General features: G+C 41.6%; 2 protein-coding genes across 2 annotated transcripts; both read left to right on the plus strand.

Annotated features, from left to right (window-relative positions):
- The first annotated feature begins 13,348 nt into the window (after positions 1-13,348).
- LOC143891744 (uncharacterized) lies at positions 13,349-13,921 on the plus strand. The gene has a single exon (XM_077396274.1). It carries the CDS (start codon positions 13,349-13,351, stop codon positions 13,919-13,921), a length of 573 nt encoding a protein of 190 aa, XP_077252389.1.
- Positions 13,922-15,560: 1,639 nt separating this feature from the next.
- On the plus strand, positions 15,561-16,293 carry LOC143891745 (uncharacterized). The gene is made up of 2 exons (XM_077396276.1): positions 15,561-15,847; positions 15,909-16,293. Exons 1-2 carry the CDS (start codon positions 15,561-15,563, stop codon positions 16,291-16,293), a joined length of 672 nt encoding a protein of 223 aa, XP_077252391.1.
- Positions 16,294-17,174: the final 881 nt, after the last annotated feature.

The raw sequence follows: 17,174 nt of genomic DNA on the forward strand, positions 1-17,174 counted from the left end.
ACCTAGAAAGTCCTTCTGGTGAAACAAGTAAAGGTTCGAGGCGAATGAAAAGAAAAACAGAAAGAAAAGAATGAGAGTCTGAAGATCCGCTAGGTTGAAAACCCGAAAGGGCGGCCTAGAGAAAGGTGAAAGTCGTTTTTCTTGCTAAGTCAACAAGCAAAATGATTGACTTATCAGAAGGTAAGGGTAGTGGTATGCTGGATTGAAAACTTGAAGAGACAATCTAGTCAGAGGCAAATACTTCCCATGAAAAGTTGAGTTGAATAGAAGCAGAAGGAGTTCCTCAGTTACGTAGAATTCCTAAGTTTGAGTACAAGCAAAAATTGAGATAAGTAGTCTTTTAGACTGAAAGCTTGGAAAGCAAAAGTTGAGATAAGTGGTCTTTTAGACTGAAAACTTGGAAGACATTAATTTTGACTTCTTCCGAAAAGACAAATCAAGGAGACCGAGAAGCAACCTCTATAGGGCAGGATCCTGGAATCCGAATAGTGTCAGCAAGGCTTACTTTGACACCTTTTTAAACTAGGGGCATTAAAACCGAGCAATCCGAAGGGGTATAACCATGACGGATGTCCTGATGGAGGAAACTAGAGCCTTTTGGCATGGTTTTTGAGACTACTCTAAGAGTGGCTGACCTTACCATTTAAAAATAACACATTTGATTTAAGAGTGAATCAAAATTTAGTCAAGTCCCATGAATATTGTAAGTCTTCTTTGAAAGAGTCCTCAGGAGTCTGTTCCTTGTTTCTCATTGTTTTCTTTTAGAATCAAAAGTGTTTGGCACTGGAGAGAATGGGTGTACACCTTCCGAAATGTAAAGAAAAATCTAGAGTAGATCCTGGTTTAAGAATCAAAGAAGGGCAAGAGATTTGTTATTCAGACCTGCCTGAAACATCAAAGCCTCAAGCACTGAGCAAAATGAAGAACTCTTACGTTCAGCCTTTGTGAAGGTGGTCTTACCATTATACCAAAGAATTCTGCTTTCTTAAGACCTTGTCATGGAAGCACATCATACTAGGGGCATCTTTTATGACTTGCGTCATAAAAGATATTACACAATGATAACTGGGATATCTATTCTTAGCAAATAGAAACCAGAGAAGCTTGAACATACTCTTTGAGTTGAATTCCTTGATCAAGTTGTTTCTTTTGGAGTCAAAGTTTCATAAACTTCAATTTCCAGCGGGGTATATAATCTACTCCTACATCCTTCAAACCTCATTAGAATGCTTTTCATCTGTTAAAGAGAGTCAGCACCTAAAAATCTCATCAATCTACTTGAGTTTTGCTTTCAGCAAAGATCATGCACTCCAATTTATTCTCAGCAGGAGATAGCTATGCTATCAATGAACTCGATATAAGATCGATAAATATTTTCGTGTTGATTTGAGACTCTTTGAGTATAAAGGTTTTTTGTGTGTGTTTGAGACTCTTTGAGTAGTTGAGACCCTTTGAGTGTTACAAACTCTTCGGGTAGTTGAGACTCTTTGAGTATAAATGTTTTGTGTTGATTTGAGACTCTTTGAGTAGTTGAGACCCTTCGAGTGCTGCAGACTCTTCGGGTAGTTGAGGCTCTTTGAGTATAAATGTTTTTTGTGTTGATTTGAGACTCTTTGAGTAGTTGAGACCCTTCGAGTGTTACAGACTCTTCGGGTAGTTGAGACTCTTTGAGTATAAATGTTTTTGCGTTAATTTGAGACTCTTTGAGTAGTTGAGACCCTTCGAGTGTTACAGACTCTTCGGGTAGTTGAGACTCTTTGAGTATAAATGTTTTTGTGATGTATTTGAGACTCTTTGAGTAGTTGAGACCCTTTGAGTGTTACAGACTCTTCGGGTAGTTGAGGCTCTTTGAGTATAAAGGTTTCTCTATGTAGTTGAGACTCTTTCGAGTATAAAGGTTTTTGCATGTGTTTGAGACTCTTTGAGTAGTTGAGACCCTTTGAGTGTTACAGACTCTTCGGGTGGTTGAGACTCTTTGAGTATAAATAGATTTTGGTGTATTTGAAACTCTTTGAGTAGTTGAGACCCTTTGAGTGTTACAGACTCTTCGGGTAGTTGAGGCTCTTTGAGTATAAATGTTTCTCTATGTAGTTGAGACTCTTTCGAGTATAAATGGTTTTTGTGTATTTGAGACTCTTTGAGTAGTTGAGACCCTTCGAGTGTTACAGACTCTTCGGGTAATTGAGACTCTTTGAGTATAAATGTTTTTGTGTGCGTTTGAGACTCTTTGAGTAGTTGAGATCCTTTGAGTGTTACAGAGTCTTCGGGTGGTTGAGACTCTTTCGAGTATAAAGATTTTTGCATGTGTTTGAGACTCTTTGAGTAGTTGAGACCCTTTGAATGTTACAGACTCTTCGGGTAGTTGAGGCTCTTTGAGTATAAATATTTTTTGTGTTGATTTGAGACTCTTTGAGTAGTTGAGACCCTTTGAGTGTTACAGACTCTTCGGGTAGTTGAGACTCTTTGAGTATAAATGTTTCGCCATGATTTGAGACTCTTTGAGTAGTTGAGACCCTTCGAGTGTTACAGACTCTTCGGGTAGTTGAGACTCTTTGAGTAAAAATGTTTTTGTGATGTATTTGAGACTCTTTGAGTAGTTGAGACCCTTTGAGTGTTACAGACTCTTCGGGTAGTTGAGGCTCTTTGAGTATAAAGGTTTCTCTATGTAGTTGAGACTCTTTCGAGTATAAAGGTTTTTGCATGTGTTTGAGACTCTTTGAGTAGTTGAGACCCTTTGAGTGTTACAGACTCTTCGGGTGGTTGAGACTCTTTGAGTATAAATAGATTTTGGTGTATTTGAAACTCTTTGAGTAGTTGAGACCCTTTGAGTGTTACAGACTCTTCGGGTAGTTGAGGCTCTTTGAGTATAAATGTTTCTCTATGTAGTTGAGACTCTTTCGAGTATAAATGGTTTTTGTGTATTTGAGACTCTTTGAGTAGTTGAGACCCTTCGAGTGTTACAGACTCTTCGGGTAATTGAGACTCTTTGAGTATAAATGTTTTTGTGTGCGTTTGAGACTCTTTGAGTAGTTGAGATCCTTTGAGTGTTACAGAGTCTTCGGGTGGTTGAGACTCTTTCGAGTATAAAGATTTTTGCATGTGTTTGAGACTCTTTGAGTAGTTGAGACCCTTTGAATGTTACAGACTCTTCGGGTAGTTGAGGCTCTTTGAGTATAAATATTTTTTGTGTTGATTTGAGACTCTTTGAGTAGTTGAGACCCTTTGAGTGTTACAGACTCTTCGGGTAGTTGAGACTCTTTGAGTATAAATGTTTCGCCATGATTTGAGACTCTTTGAGTAGTTGAGACCCTTCGAGTGTTACAGACTCTTCGGGTAGTTGAGACTTTTTGAGTATAAATGATCTTTGTTGATTTGAGACTCTTTGAGTAGTTGAGATCCTTTGAGTGTTAGTTGAGACTCTTTGAGTATAAATGTTTTTGTGATGTATTTGAGACTCTTTGAGTAGTTGAGATCCTTTGAGTGTTATAGACTCTTCGGGTAGTTGAGACTTTTTGAGTATAAATGATCTTTGTTGATTTAAGACTCTTTGAGTAGTTGAGATCCTTTGAGTATTACAGACTCTTCGGGTAGTTGAGACCTTTTTTTAGTATAAATGTTTTGCGTTAATTTGAGACTCTTTGAGTAGTTAAGGCCCTTTGAGTGTTACAGACTCTTCGGGTAGTTGAGACTTTTTGAGTATAAATGTTTTGCGTTAATTTGAGACTCTTTGAGTAGTTAAGCCCCTTTGAGTGTTACAGACTCTTCGGGTAGTTGAGGCTCTTTGAGTATAAAGATTTCTATGAAGCTCTCTGAGTGTTTGATTTGAGACTCTATGAGTGTTACATACTCTTTGAGTAATTTGATTTGATATTCTTTGAAGGGTTGATTTACGTCTGCATCGATAGTGGTCTGCTTTCTTTGAGGTAATTTCATTGGGTTCGTTTTCTTAAAAGCTTTATTTTAACAGAGTATGTTTGTGTTTGCTTTAATAGAGTCTTTGCGTATTGATTTAAATAGTTGAGTTGTGAGTATTAGAGAGAGGCCATCTCATTGAGATGTCGTGATTGCCGAGTTAAGGGTCGGTGAGAGGTCATCTCCCTTTTGCTTCTAGTCTTTCAGTCTCGTAGTGCTATTTTGTTGTTTTACCCTGATGAACATCATTTTAAAAACAAAAAAAAAAAAAACTTGTTTTACTTTGTTTTCGGGCCGGCCAAAATGTGTCGTCTGTTCAGCTTTGCCATTCGTGTGTTACACACGCTTTGCTAAAGAGGGGCATCTGTAGACACCCCATTTTGACCGGACCCAAGTTCGCTATGCTTGGGCGAAATCCCGTTCAATCATTTCCGCCATGTTTCGCACTTTTCCGTTAAGTGTTGAGAGAGATTATTCCCAAGAATCCGAACAAGAGAGAATTTGGATCCGATTGATGGGCCCGTCTTGAGCATTTGTTTAGATTTGGATCAAACAGGGTGGCCCGCACATTGTTTTAGTGAAAAATGAGTTTTGAACCTACTTCGATCCAACACCTAAAGATGATCATCAAGAGAACGGTCAAGATCTCAGAGAAGTCGTTTTAACAACCAATTTTGTTTCGATCATCAGGTTGAGTTACTCGGATCAGCCCATTGAAATGATTTAGGAGGACACAACCTACTTAGGTAGGGGACCCATCAATTGGATGGTCTGGATCGTCATAGAGGAATGATTTAAGGGGGCACAACCAATTTACATTGCGACCCACCATTTGAACGGTCAAGATCATCAATTGTCGCCCATCAAATGGACGGTTCGGATCATCAAATGGGAGTGATTTAAAAATGGGGTAACATATTCACATTTTGATCTATTGGATGGTTTGGATCAGCCCATAGGATTGATTAGTGGAGCACAAATTAAATCACATCGCAGCCCACTATTTGAACGGTCAAGATCATCAATTGTCGCCCATCAAATGGACGGTTCGGATCATCAAATAGGAGTGATTTAAAAATGGGGTAACATATTCACATTTTGATCTATTGGATGGCTTGGATCAGCCCATAGGATTGATTAGCGGAGCACAAATTAAATCACATTGTCGCCCATCAAATGAACGGTTCCGATCATACTTTGGAGTGGGGCATATGATTTTATGCACAATTGGGAATTTGGTCACATATGGGACCCATTTGGGTTATCTTTTACCTACTCAAAAGAACTTTAAAAAACATGCATGGGGTCACACACATGTCAAAATTCAATGTCCACAATGGTGGCCACCTACCATGGAATATGTCCACAATGGTGGCCACCTACCATGGAATAAGTCCACAATGGTGGCCACCACCCTCCCATTCCTTTGCTATAAATGGTTCAATGAGGGTGAGTAAGAGGGAGGGAGAACTCATTTCTCTTCTATCATGTGTTCTAACAAAGTTGCTATGAGGGGTTGAAAAGAAAAAAAAAGAAAAGAAACAAGAAAAGAAGAAAAAGAAACAAAAAAGAAGCAAAAAGAGAAAGAAAGCGGAAGCGATCGCACGGAGGCGGAATTTTTGAGTTTTTCGGCTCTCGGATTCGGCGAGGATTTCGATCACAGGTAGGTACACCGTTCTCGGAATTTTTTTTAGAATTATTTGGTATATTTTCGGATTTTTGCATGATTTTTAACAAAGAAAACTAAACGATATACTAAACAGATTCCAAAAATAATGAAATTTCGTGAGAAAATAATATGATAATGATACATTCTACCATGAATTTGTGAGAATTTTTGGATTTTGTTTGGTATATTATTTTACGCATTCTTTGAAAATTATCAGATTTTGGGAGAATTGTTACTGACGTCAAATCACAGATAAAATTCTCCAAAGTTTTACAGTAGTCTTAAATTCTATACTTCTTGCTTCTGTAAAATTTTCAAGTGATTTGGATCTTGTTTCATATGAGCTGTAGTGTTAATTCATAATCTGGTTTGAAATTTGAAAAATCCGAAACTGATAGTAAATAGTTTTCTAAATTCATGGAAATCTCACAGCATGCTATTTTCACTTATCTCTTACTACTGTAGAAATTTCATGGAATTTAGATATCTATTTCTAGTAGTTTATGTGTTATTTTTGCAATCTGGTTAATTAATTTTTAAATCCATATTAAATATGAGTTTAATGTAAAAATCTGTAAAAATCTTCCAGTAAATTATATCTCATCATATCTTGTTGGTGGAGAAGTTTCAACTCATTTCGAGTTCGTTTGCAACAGCTTCACTTGTAAAATCACTCATATGGTTAAAAATTGGTAAAATCCATTAAAAAAATAAAAATTAAGTGAAAATCATCTTAAAATCTCTAAAGCACCTTCATCTTTGTGTGTGTTTGGGAGACCCGCCCGGTCTCATTCTCTCGTTAGTCCTCTTTGTGCGCCGTTTGGTTTTGGAAGAACGCCCTACTCGGCTTGGCTTCATACCCCTACCCTTATGGGTATTGGGTTGCACATTTGTTGCACCCTAGGGCTAGGTAGCTGTCCGGCCCGGCTGGGTGTTTTACCTCTGCCAAATGTGCAAATTCGTGTTTCCTTTTCTTTTAGAGAGTCTTTGACTCATCTATCCTTTAGTTGGTGTTATTGGAGTCTTTGACTCATGTTTCCATTTCTTTTAGAGAGTCTTTGACTCATTCGTTCTTTTGTTGTACTACTAGGAAGTCTTTGACTCATTGGTTCTTCTGTTGGCGTTATTTGGGAGTCTTTGACTCATTCCTCCTCTAAGTTGTAGTATTAGAGAGTCTCTGACTCATTTGTTCCCCTCTTTAGTGTTGTTAGTTCGGAGTTTCTCATTTAGAGTTGTTGATTACTTCGCTTTTGATTAGAGGCTAACTCAGTCTTATTAGAGCTTTGCTTGCTTAGGATCTTGGACCATTTTCTCTCTTCTTGGGACGCTATCTTTCTTGTTGTGGTTTGTCTCTTTGAGACGCTAGTTGCTTATTCGGGGTTTCCCCTTTTGCTTTAGGGCTTTGCCCTAGTTTGTGGTATTACTTGCGTGTTCCCTTTAAGATTAAAAATATTTTAAGGTCCTGAGCATTGGAAAAGCTTTAAAATCCAAAAAACATTAGAAATTTAAAACTCAAAAAACATTTGAAAACATCAAAAACCTTAAAAAAAATCTAAAGTGTTGAGTGTTTCTTTTAGAAGCGTATTAGGCGAGTTCGATTTTCGAACTACGTTGGCTTGATCCTCTTCCGAGGTACGTAGTGCAGCTTGGGATTTACATCCCAAGTCCAGCCAAACTTTTTTTTGTAAATAAACGTTTTAAACCTTCTTCAAAAACCTTTAAAATATTGTTTTCAAAAGACCTTCCTCTAGAGTTAGGAGTTTCTCCTCGATAGAGAATTTTAGAGTTAGGGTTTTTCTTTTGATAGGTTGTTTGATTGATTGTTTGCTGTGTGCTTGTTTTAGAGTTAGAGGTCTGTCCTAGAGTTATAGGAGCGCCTCCGTCCGGTCAGTTGGCGATCCACATCGCCGAGTGATGACTAGAGTAGGATACGCTAGTCCACCCTTGGTTTTCCTTAGGAAATACAGCCTAGTCACACATAGGTTGTAAGAACCACCTGCATCAGCGTAGGGCTAATCTGCATTTAGTTAGGGCATATAGGGTGTCCTAAAATTCACAATTCACTGGAATTTAAATAATCGTACAATAAACTTTAATAATTGGTCCGGTCTTTTAGATCGAGTTTAGGATAGAGGGCTAGGTGTCTTAGGCATCATAACTTAGAATAGGCGCGAAGAACTACGTTGCCTTGATTCTCGTGGAGGCGGGGATACGTAGGCTTCTTTGGATGAATACCAGACCATCTGAGGACTCGGGCTAATCACTTTTAAAACTGTTGAAACAATCAAATCACTTAGGATTTTCCATGAAATTAGAATTTTAGGAGAACTTTCACTTAGATTGAATCCAAACCAATTAAGAAATCAAGATACACATTTAGGATTCACATTGAAATTAGATCATAGGATGCATGTCACATAGATAGCACATTAACAGAGAGTTGAATGAGCCATTAAAAATGAATTTAAAAGAGTTAACTTTTGGAATTGAAGACCGATTATCGGGCAGGAATGGTGCATGTGGTGGATAAATCCCCATACCTTCCATTCTTGTAACCAGGTAGCGAGTCTAGATTTCTGGTTAATTATGGGTCCTAGATCCCACATCTAGGTGGCGACTCTGTCAGTCTCTTTTGTGTGGAATTCGGATTGCCTTAGTGATCCCAAGTTCACATAAAAGATGAATTAAAATTAATAATAAAAGGCACACGCCAATCGCGTGGGTACGAGAGACCAAGAGATAGTGCGTGGCGGCTCTCGCGCCACCACCCCCCTCTCGCGGGATCGGGTCCCACAACAACTAGGATTGATTTTCTCCTGTAGAAAATGGTCGGATTCCGGCCAAAGCTAGTCGGAGAAGAAGCTCTTCATCTCCCTCTCTCCTTCACTCGCTGGAATTTTCTTTACAAAAATGAGATCTCTCCTTTTTTAAAACGAAATTATCAGCCTTTTATAACAAAACAGGGGTGCGAATATTGGCACTACAAGAAATGATGAGCGCGCGATTGCACGAATTTTGATGGGCGCGCGATTGAATCGGGTCCTATTCGGAATCCGCTTGGTACTGTTCCAGGATAATCCACCCTCCTTTCCGGTTTACACTACGGCACCGTCTTAGCTCGTTCGCTAGGCAAACGCGCTTGAATTTCGACGAAATTCTGCGAGGATTTAGATGAGACCCAAAGCTAGCTTAGGGTGAAGTTTGGGACCCTAATTCATTCATTTGATGGGGTTTTGCATAAAATTGGAAAGTTAAGGGCACGGTCAAAATGGGGTGTCTACATATTAGTTTAAAAAATTTTAAATTTATTGAAAGTGTAAAATGTTTCATCTATTTTAAGAAAATCGATAGATGAGCTCGTGTTAGCATGATTTTAAGTCTCATCTTGTAAATAAACTGAGCCTACTCTAATTTCTCCTCCCATTAAATAAACTAGTTGCAATCCCGTGCGATGCACGGGGCGACGAAAAATTATGTTTTTGAATTATTGTTTTAATATAACTTAATAGCAAAACAGCCCAAAATAGTTCTTATAAACGGACAATAAAAAAATAACAAAAACTAAAGCTCAAGATAGAATGACATTAAAAAAAGTAAAGGCCAAAATAGAAAGAACTTAAAGACATTAGAAAGATATTAAAAAAAAGAATTTAAAGAAGATAGTAAAAACTTAAGGCCAAATTAGAAATAGGAATTTTTTGAGAGAGAGGCAAGAAACTATAATAAAGCCTAATTAATAGGAATGTTTTAGGAAGATTTATGCATTTAGAAAATAACCAATAAGAGAAAATGGATATGATTGCCACGTGGTCTCTTCATGCTATAGTGGTCTCTTCATGCTATATTTATGAAACGATATTGGCAGACATAGAAATTGGTACCGAAATTGCTAGAGTCTCTTTGTGGTCTCTTCATGCCATGTCTATGTATCCCGTCTTTTCCTATTTCCTTGATTTTAGCCTTTTTATTTTCTGAAATTCCAATTATTCAATGAAAAATGCAGTTTTTGAAGTGCAATGTAACAGGGGTCTCTTCTCACCTATCTATTTGTGACTTCCATGCTATTTTTTAGGATTTACGTTCCAAAAAATTCGGATAAATTTCGTGGTGCCACGTGGCCACACCCGAGCCTACCACATTCAGCTTTATAGATATAGACAATGCGACAATGCACGAGGTGGCGTCAGAAACTAAAGTTCTAAAAAATATGACAAGGAAAAATTGTTTGCTTATATAGTATTTATAAATCACCTTTTATGAGTGGAATTAGTTTTTTCTAACAGTTTTTTTCCTAACAGATTTCTTATCTGCCCACAGATCTCGATCACCTAAAAGGTGATCACGTTTTAGGGTGAATTAAGTTGCTATTTGCATTCCTAAAAACACTCCTATGCACATCCATGTCAAACCCATATAATCCGATCATTTTCTCCTATGAACTCTATCTCATGAATCTTTGAACCTGGGAAAGGCTATTGGGCAATATTTAATATATTTCATAGGTTAAAAGATTACTTAATGAATGTTTTTAAAAGACTATAAAGTTTTCAAAAGACTATAAAATACCCTATAGATAAGATTACTCATGTCATAGATTTCATAATGACAACCTCTCAAAGAAACCTTAAACAGAAACTCATATTACCCAATCAAAATCCGGTGGTTGGTATTTATATGCACGGTACATCATTGATATTCCTAATCATTCGACCTGATTAAGTTGGTATTGGACATCTGTTGAAGTCCGTCAGATCCTAAATAGATCCATATGTTTTGCCCTATTTATAGGGGTGCAACTCGGGTCGGGTCGGGTTGAGGCCAACCTGAACCTAACCCGAGGAACCCTTTTTTCCAACACGACCTGACCTTGGTTCCAACACAACCCAACCCGAGTTTTTAAGCTTACTAAAATATATATAAAAAAATGATAAAAAATGTGGGGATTCACTTGGATCGGGTTGCCCAGACACTTTTAAACCTTATGTGTAGAAGGGTTAAGAGTTAGATACGATTATTTGAAATCTATGATTATAATTGTAGTAGAAATGATATACCTACTAGCTTCCAAACATGACTTAATGCCCCCATTGCAAATAAAATCAATTTACAATAATCATATATGAAAATAAGGACCCATTTTGGCGGCATCCAAAAGAGGTCCTGAGGGGCTTAGTCGCACTGCATTTATGGGGTCTTTGACGGATTTAAAGAATCCGCTGTTAGTCGTGTATGACTTTTTTCATGGACTGTTAAATGCCCCCTTTGGCGGATTCCCATCCATTCAGAATCCTAGTGGGAAGCTTGATTTGAGCCCACCCACATGATGAATTTGGATCCTTCATCCGATGGCCCCAGTTTTTTCAAGGAAAAATTTCTAACCATTCAATGATAAATCTTGGAGAAATGCTTTCCTAAATGGGTGGTGAATTCCCAACTTGGAATGATCTGGCTGTCCATTTGATAAGTCTTGCTTTGGATCTCTTGTGGCCTCCACAGGAGATCCAAAGCAAACCCTATCAAGTGGGCGGTTCAGATCGACCGCATAGTTGGCCTGATTCTTGGGGCTATAGGAGATCCAAACCAAGCCCTTTCAAGTGGACAACTTAGATCAATCTAACAAATAACTTATTATCGGCCTAGACAGATAAGTATGACCATATCCAAAGTGAAATGACTACTTTGGCCGTGCACTTAGTAGGACCCACAAATGTACAATATTACTTAGATATTTTAGTAGGGCCCACAAATCCATGGGATCATAGTAAAAACTGATCATTAAAACTCAAGGACTTCAAATTCATGTATTTGTTGATGACTAACGGGTGATTTAAATGTCCGCATGACTCTAAAAAGTCCCCGCTGGAGTACCCAGAGTCCCAAGTGTCCGCACATTAAAGTCCAAGTCCCCAAAGAGTCATGGACAATATCTTGAAGTCCGCACATTAATGTCTGCACATTAAAATCCTGCACGATTAAACCCCCCTTAGGTCCTTTCACAATTTCTCAAGTAAAAATTTTACATTGTGACCTTTTCCACCGTTAAGTTTTTCAATAAAACGAGATGTATTTACCGAGATCTAATCATGATTACTTATTTAAGTGATTATATCAAGTGGCTTGCTGTTATTGATGGTGCAGGTGGTGATCGCGATAATCTTAGGCATCAAGTTGAAAGACCATAGCGATGGCCTAAGCCACGGGCTCGTGATCCTAGTGGTGATCATGGTGTGTTCATTTGCATGGTCTCGGGGTCCATTGGGGGGGGCTCATACCGAGCGAGACGTTCCCCCTCGAAACACAATCTACTGGCCAAAGAGTGAAAGTGTGTGTCAACCTTCTCTTCACCTTTGTAATTGTCCAAGCCTTCCTATCCATGCTATGCCATTTCAAGTTTGGAATCTTCATCTTCTTCTCTGCATGGGTCTTGGTAATGTCCCTCTTTGTACTCTTCCTTCTCCCTGAGACTAAAAACATCCCCATTGAAGAGATGACCGAGCAGGTGTGGAAGCAACACTGGACTGGAAGAGGTTCACGGATGAAGATGAAGAAGATCATTAACCCCAAGAAAGTTGGTGAGATCAGTGGTTATGATAATTCTCAGTTGTAGGATAGAAAATGATGGGGTATGAAAATTCATCTCCAATTAGTTGTCGACACGTGGCCTCCGGAGGACCCACTAAGAAGTTGGCACCAGCCTCAGGGGTAGCAAGGTAATCTGCCAAGCGCAGGTAAAATTAGGCCCACACAGGCGCTGACACCTGTCCTGGGGCAGGTAATTCAACTACCCAAGGCTCTCGCTATAAATAGCCTTCACAAATGCCATGGTAAGGGCCCGAATCCCTAAGAAAAGTTACAATCCCATGTTTGGCTTCTCTCCTGCGCATATTGACTTGAGTGTCGAAGAGCCCATCCGAAGCTACCACTCTGGGTTAGCCTTTTGACCTTGTAGGCTCCTGTGTAGGATAACTCTTGAGTCAACAGCTGGGACCCGCCGAATCAGCTCTTCTGTCACTGTCATATCTGTTACCAATTTTGGGCTTAACAGATTGGCGCCATCCGTGGGGCCATGAACTAAAAGCTGTTCTAAGTCTCATTTCAAATGGTAGGACGGAGGAGTGGTAATATACCCCCTGCACGGGCAGTCCTAGCCGAGGCGCATTGCAGGGCTCGAAGCGAGTAAATCGCCTCGTAGGTGGTAGCTCCTTTTACAACAGCTGAACAGATCGGAGCACCTGAATCCTGCTCCTACTCCCGAACAAATCCAAACTCTCTTTCAACAAATGACAACTCTTGTTGATCAGTAAAAAAACCTGATCCAACAAGCACCTCAGCAACCTCTCCCAGAAGCCTCCCGACCTGTACAGGAAAGGTCGACCCCCCCAGGGGAGAACCTATACCTCCCCGCCATGATCAGACCCACCACTCCTCAAGGCGAGTCCATCACTCCTGAACCAGGCATGAGCAAACGGAGCCTCATCACCGTCACCGGTCACGGTCTCGATCGGTGCAAAGGCGCCAAAGCAAGGAGGATCATGCACCACAGGAGAAATCTCAGCATCGTTGAAGGAGCTTAGAAAGCCATTTTGACTCAGTCGTGAGTCCCACTGTGGAAGAGAGGAACAGGCCAGCGGGCCGAGTCGAAAGAAGGGTTGATCCGATGCTACAAAGATTCGAGGAGATAGACCACCGAATCGAAGAGCTGGCAAAGGATCAGGTCCGGCCTATCTCGAGGACGTTCTCAAGCAGACGACCTTTACTGACAAAGTGATGCGTGCACCGGCACCCAGAGGATTCAAGATGCCACAAGTCCCACAATATGATGGAACCACGGATCCCATGGAGCATTTGGAGACATTCAGAACTATGATGCTCCTCCACGGTGCTTCAGAAGGGTTTCTTTGCAGGACCTTCCCCACTACCTTGACGGGGACCGCGAGAGACTGGTATTCGCTGCTTAAGCTGAATTCTGTTGATAATTTCGAGGATTTTGGAGATGACCTGGCCTGGCACTTCATGAGTAGTCGGCGGCCCAGAAAAACTGCGGCGTCACTAATGGCCTTGAGACAAGGGGATAACGAGTCTCTGAAAGCATTCATGGGCCGGTTCAGTAGAGAAGCTCTTCAAGTACCAAACCTTGATCCTTCCGCTGCTACAAACGCCCTCCTCACAGGCCCCAAATCCAATGATTTCCGGCGATCAGTAGCCCGCCAAAATCCATACTCCCTGGCAGACCTTATGGCCGGAGCAGACGAATACATATCTGTGGAAGAGACATTAGTTGCCATGAACTTGAGCAAGAAGAGGACATCAGAAGAAAAAAAACTCCACCAAACAGTGTAGGTTTCCGAGAAGGGAAAGAAGCTCTCAGAGGAAAGAGGAAAATTACACACCCCTTAACACGTCCAGAACTCGAATCTTAGCCGCAATCCGGGAAGCAGACTTTGTTAGATGGCCGGCCAAGATGATTTCGAAAGGAAATACGAGGGACAAATCCAAGTATTGCCCATTCCACAGGGATCATGGTCACGACACAAATGAATGCAGGCATCTGGAAGAAGAAATCGAGTTACTGATAAACAGAGGATATCTCAAAAATATGTGAAAAATGATGGCGACATAGGTGAGCGCAGGGAGAGAAGCCCCCGGGACAAGAGCCCTTGGCAGCCTCAACCATTACCCGTGCGGCCCGAATCTCCTGCCCCAATGAGCCCGCATCCCGAAATGAGCCGATCTCAGCTTAATGGTATCATCAACACGATCACGGGAGGACCAGCAGCAGGAGGGGCTTCGCCAGCAACTCGCAAAGCGTACGCCTGCCGAACCAATGCTGTCCACACCTGAAAGAAGAAGATGAAGACCGAAAACGAGATCTCGTTCTAGGACGCAGATCTCGATAACTTGATACTCCCCCATGACGACGCCATGGTCATAACCATACTCGTTGCTAACTGGGAGTTAATGAAAATCCTGGTCGACAACGAAAGTTCAGCAGACATCCTCTATTATCACGCTTTCAAACTGATGATGATAGGAGATGACCGTTTGTAGGCGGCGAACTCAAACCTGTTCGGGTTCTCAGGAGAGGTTGTTAAAGTCGAATGACAGATCAAGCTCCCAGTCCTTGTTGGGGAACCGCCCCGTCAAGTTTTTGTGGTGATCAACTTCCTGGTAGTGAGGGCCACGTCGGCCTATAACGCTATCTTAGGACGACCTGGCCAAAACCTCGTCTGTGTTATTGCATCCGTGTATCATAAAAAAATGAAGTTTATAACGCCAAGCGGCGTGATAGAGGTCAAGGGGGATCAGCCACAATCTAGGGAGTGCTATGCTTTATGGACGCCTTCTCGGGATATAACCAAATTCGGATGTATGAATCGGGTATTCCAAAAACCTCCTTTGTAACAGATTAGGGAACTTACTGTTATCATGTAATGCCCTTCGGCCTAAAAAACGCCGGGGCAACGTACCAAAGGCTTGTGAACAAGCTCTTCAGGAAGCTAATTGGAAGGAACATGGAAGTTTATGTGGACGACATGTTAGTCAAGAACCAGAATGCGTCGGATCATGTGTCCGATCTAAAGGAAACGTTCCAGGTCTTAAGAGAGCACAACATGAAACTCAACCCAACGAAATGCACTTTCGGTGTCGCTGCTGGAACATTCTTGGGATTCATGGTTGGCCAAAGAGGAATAGAAGTGAACCTAGAGAAAATCAGAGCAGTAGTGGAACTGAATCCACCAACCACCATAAGGGAAGTACAACGGCTTACCAGAATGGTGGCCGCGCTGGGGCGCTTCGTATCGAAATCCGCAGAAAGATGCCTACCCTTCTTCAATGCAATCAAAGGAATCAAAACGGCCCCTGGACACCAGAATGTCAGGCAGCGTTTGAAGAGTTGAAGTAGTACCTGACCTCCCCGCCATTGTTAACCAAGCAGGAGCCGGGGTAAGAATTGGTACTATACCTATCGGTGAGCCCGATGGCATTGGCAGCAGTACTAATTCGAGAAGAGCACAACCAACAGAAACCTATCTACTACATCAGCAAGGTCCTGCATGAGGCCAAACTGAGGTATCAACAGCTAGAAAAGTTGGCATATGCTCTCGTTAGGGCGGCCAGAAAGCTGAAGCCGTATTTTCAAGCACATACAATAAAGGTCATGACATATCAACTGCTCATACAGATCCTTCACAGGCCGGAAACTTCAAGACGGCTTGTCAAGTGGGCAGTGGAGCTCAGCGAGTTTGACATTCGTTATCTACGGAGGTAGGCAATAAAGGCTCAAGTGTTAGCAGACTTCGTGGCCGAATGTTCAATACCCACGCAGGGTGCCGCATCCGAAACTAAAGCAGTTCAACCTCCGGGCGGAGAGGAAGTACCTACGCCTGGGGGGCAAAATCCAAGCAGAAGTGGTTGAGCCTCTGGGTAAAATAATGACGATTTCCCCAGAAGAGCCGAGCCAAGAAGAAACAAATCAGCCCTGGGGTGGAGGAATCCAGACCTCACCCGGGGAGAATGATCCGTTGGGCGGGGAACCGCTCTGGGAACTATATGTGGACGGATCTTCTAACAAGCTAGGTAGTGGAGCTGGCCTGATTCTTACCAGGTCCGAAAACTTCGACATGGACTATGCGGTAAGGTTTGGATTTCGAGCATCCAACAACGAAGCGAAATACGAAGCTCTCATCGCCAGAATGAATATAGCAGTTTAGACTCGTGCCCAAAGGCTGAAGGCATACTGCGATTCCCAACTGGTCGTCAACCAAATTCAAGGAAGTACGAGGCCCGTGATGAACGAATGATCAAATACCTAGCAAACGCTCGCCACCTGGCCAGCAAATTCAGAAGCTTTGAGGTCGTTAGGATCCCAAGAACAGAAAATTCAAAGGCAGATGTACTTTCCAAGTTGGTAGCCTCTGGTTACATCGCTCTCGGGAGCATATGCGTGGAATTTCTAAAGAAGTCCAGCATTGAGAACGAAACCGTTGAAGTACTGCAGGTCGACAACGAGCCATGTTAGATGGACGAAATCATCGATTACTTACGTAGTGAAGAACTTACTGAAAAGAGAGAAGCACACAAAGTAGTACAGAGAGCAGCAAGGTTTTTCCTCGATGGCGAGAACCTATACAAAAGGTCATACACTCTCGCCTACTTGAAATGCCTCCGGCCAAGCAATGCCGCGTATACCCTCCAAGAAACCCATGAAGGAATCTACAGGGAACATTTGGGGGCCAAGGCCCTGGCCATCAAGGTACTTTTGAGGGGCCTATATTGGCCAACCTTGAGGCAAGATGTGCTGGGCCTAGTCAAGAAATGCGAGAGATGTCAGAAATTCTCTCCTACCATTCACCAACCGGCTGTACATATCGCTCCGATCATCAGTCCACTCCCTTTTGCAGTATGGGGGATGGATATTTTGGGGCCTTTCCCACCAGCCTCCGGAAGACGTGAATTCGTTGTAGTTGCTATAGACTACTTTACCAAGTAGGTGGAGGCTGAACCACTGGCCAAGATCACAGAGCAGAACATGCAGACCTTCTGAAAGTCGGTGATCTGCAGATTTGGGATACCCCGTGTTCTGATAACAGAC

The sequence above is a fragment of the Tasmannia lanceolata genome, unplaced genomic scaffold (genome assembly GCF_043159265.1).
Source record: "Tasmannia lanceolata isolate RefF3 unplaced genomic scaffold, GAP_Taslan_0.1 ptg000015l, whole genome shotgun sequence".
Taxonomy (NCBI): Eukaryota; Viridiplantae; Streptophyta; class Magnoliopsida; order Canellales; family Winteraceae; genus Tasmannia; species Tasmannia lanceolata.